The sequence below is a fragment of the Brachionichthys hirsutus genome, chromosome 6 (genome assembly GCF_040956055.1).
Source record: "Brachionichthys hirsutus isolate HB-005 chromosome 6, CSIRO-AGI_Bhir_v1, whole genome shotgun sequence".
Classification (NCBI taxonomy): domain Eukaryota; kingdom Metazoa; phylum Chordata; class Actinopteri; order Lophiiformes; family Brachionichthyidae; genus Brachionichthys; species Brachionichthys hirsutus.
In genome coordinates this window covers 15489191-15490939 of record NC_090902.1, presented here as the reverse complement: position 1 = coordinate 15490939, position 1749 = coordinate 15489191, and the positions used below count along the sequence as shown (strand labels likewise).

Below are 1749 nucleotides of genomic sequence, written 5' to 3'. Positions count from 1 at the left end.
TCAAGCCCCGCCCCTCAAATATGGACACGCAGCCATCTTCACCTCGTGTAGGTGGAAAGTCAAGTCACATTTCCTTGTCTAAAATATTTCAGGAGCTTCACAGAAAAGCAGCACGACACCATTGTCCTAAAGAGTAGAAGGAGGAGGAGTTTATAAGGAGGAGGAGTTTAGAAGGGGGAGGAGTTTAGATGGAGCAGGAGGAGTTTATAAGGAGGAGGAGGGGTTTAGATGAAGGAGGCGTTTAGAAGGGGGAGGGGTTTAGATGGAGTGGGAGGAGTTTAAAAGGAGGAGGAGGAGTTTAAAAGGAGTAGGAGGAGTTTAGATGGAGTAGGAGGAGTTTAAAAGGAGGAGTTTAGATGCGTCCAGAAACCGGACGCCCCAGACGGCAGCATCATTGACACGCCCCGTTTTGTAAAGTGGCACGCGGCATCAAAAAGGTTGCTGACCCCTGACGTCAGGCTAACAAGCACGTTTTAAGTTAAACTATGGAATGTTTCGTTGCTGTTTTGTGTCATTGATATGGACAAATCGGAGACTTACCAACATGCTTCTCATCAGTTTAGCATTTTGTAGCTCACAGCTTCGCTCTATATTCACCAAACTCATCTCCACCAACAGCAGGATGCGGGTGAGTGACAGCACCACCCAGTGGACAGACAGCAGGACGCGGTTGAGTGACAGCACCACCCAGTGGACAGACAGCAGGACGCGGTTGAGTGACAGCACCATCCAGTGGACAGACAGCAGGACGCGGGTGAGTGACAGCACCATCCAGTGGACAGACAGCAGGACGCGGTTGAGTGACAGCACCACCCAGTGGACAGACAGCAGGACGCGGGTGAGTGACAGCACCACCCAGTGGACAGACAGCAGGACGCGGTTGAGTGACAGCACCATCCAGTGGACAGACAGCAGGACGCGGTTGAGTGACAGCACCACCCAGTGGACAGACAGCAGGACGCGGTTGAGTGACAGCACCACCCAGTGGACCAGTGCTTCTCAATTATTTTCTGTCGTGCCCCCCCTAGGAAGAAAAAAACATTTCGCGCCCCCCCGCCCGAAAAAAAACACACTCTTGTATCCTTATTAACATACAAAGAAATATGAAAAAGAGAGAAATATAGATCAACTTACAACAAATAATAACTTTATTACCATTTTTTTTAGTCTGCAACAGAAAATGAGGAAGTCATGTCTTTCTTCTTCTCCCACCGGATTGTTTACAACTGCTCTTCTTCTAATACTCCCTGCGCGCACTCTGACAATCAGGGCGCCACTGCCAACTACTGGAGTGGATGTGCAATTACACTTTACTCTCGTAAGGCAAAAAAAACATTTTCTCCGCGGTCACAGGCGCCCCCCCTGACATCGCACCGCGCCCCCCTAGGGGGGCGCGCCCCACCATTTGAGAACCACTGCAGTGGACAGACAGCAGGACGCGGTTGAGTGACAGCACCATCCAGTGGACAGACAGCAGGACGCGGTTACCGGTCTCCGATAGTCAGGCTTTGATCAGATCACCACACTTTATGTCCTTGTATTTACAGCTGGAAACAAAAAACTGTCCCGACCATGCAGGGGCGGGGCTTGCAAACAGGCAAGCCAGGCAGTTGCTGGCAGGGTGGGGGCCCCAGGGAGCCCCAGGAGACCTGAGCAACAGGCAGGGTGGGGGCCCCAGGGGTTTCTGGCTTGGAGCCCCAGGGGACCTGAGCAACGAGAGGGGTGGGGGCCCCAGGGAGCCCCAGGATA

General features: G+C 52.5%; 1 protein-coding gene across 1 annotated transcript in view; it reads right to left on the bottom strand.

The window, feature by feature from the left end:
• Nucleotides 1–897, bottom strand: part of LOC137894670 (tectonic-1-like) — a 30219-nt gene extending 29322 nt beyond the window's left edge. The window contains exon 1 of the mRNA XM_068740119.1: nucleotides 617–897. Coding sequence (XP_068596220.1) covers nucleotides 617–897 — 281 coding nt within the window. The remainder of the gene's footprint in view (nucleotides 1–616) is intronic.
• Nucleotides 898–1749: the final 852 nt, after the last annotated feature.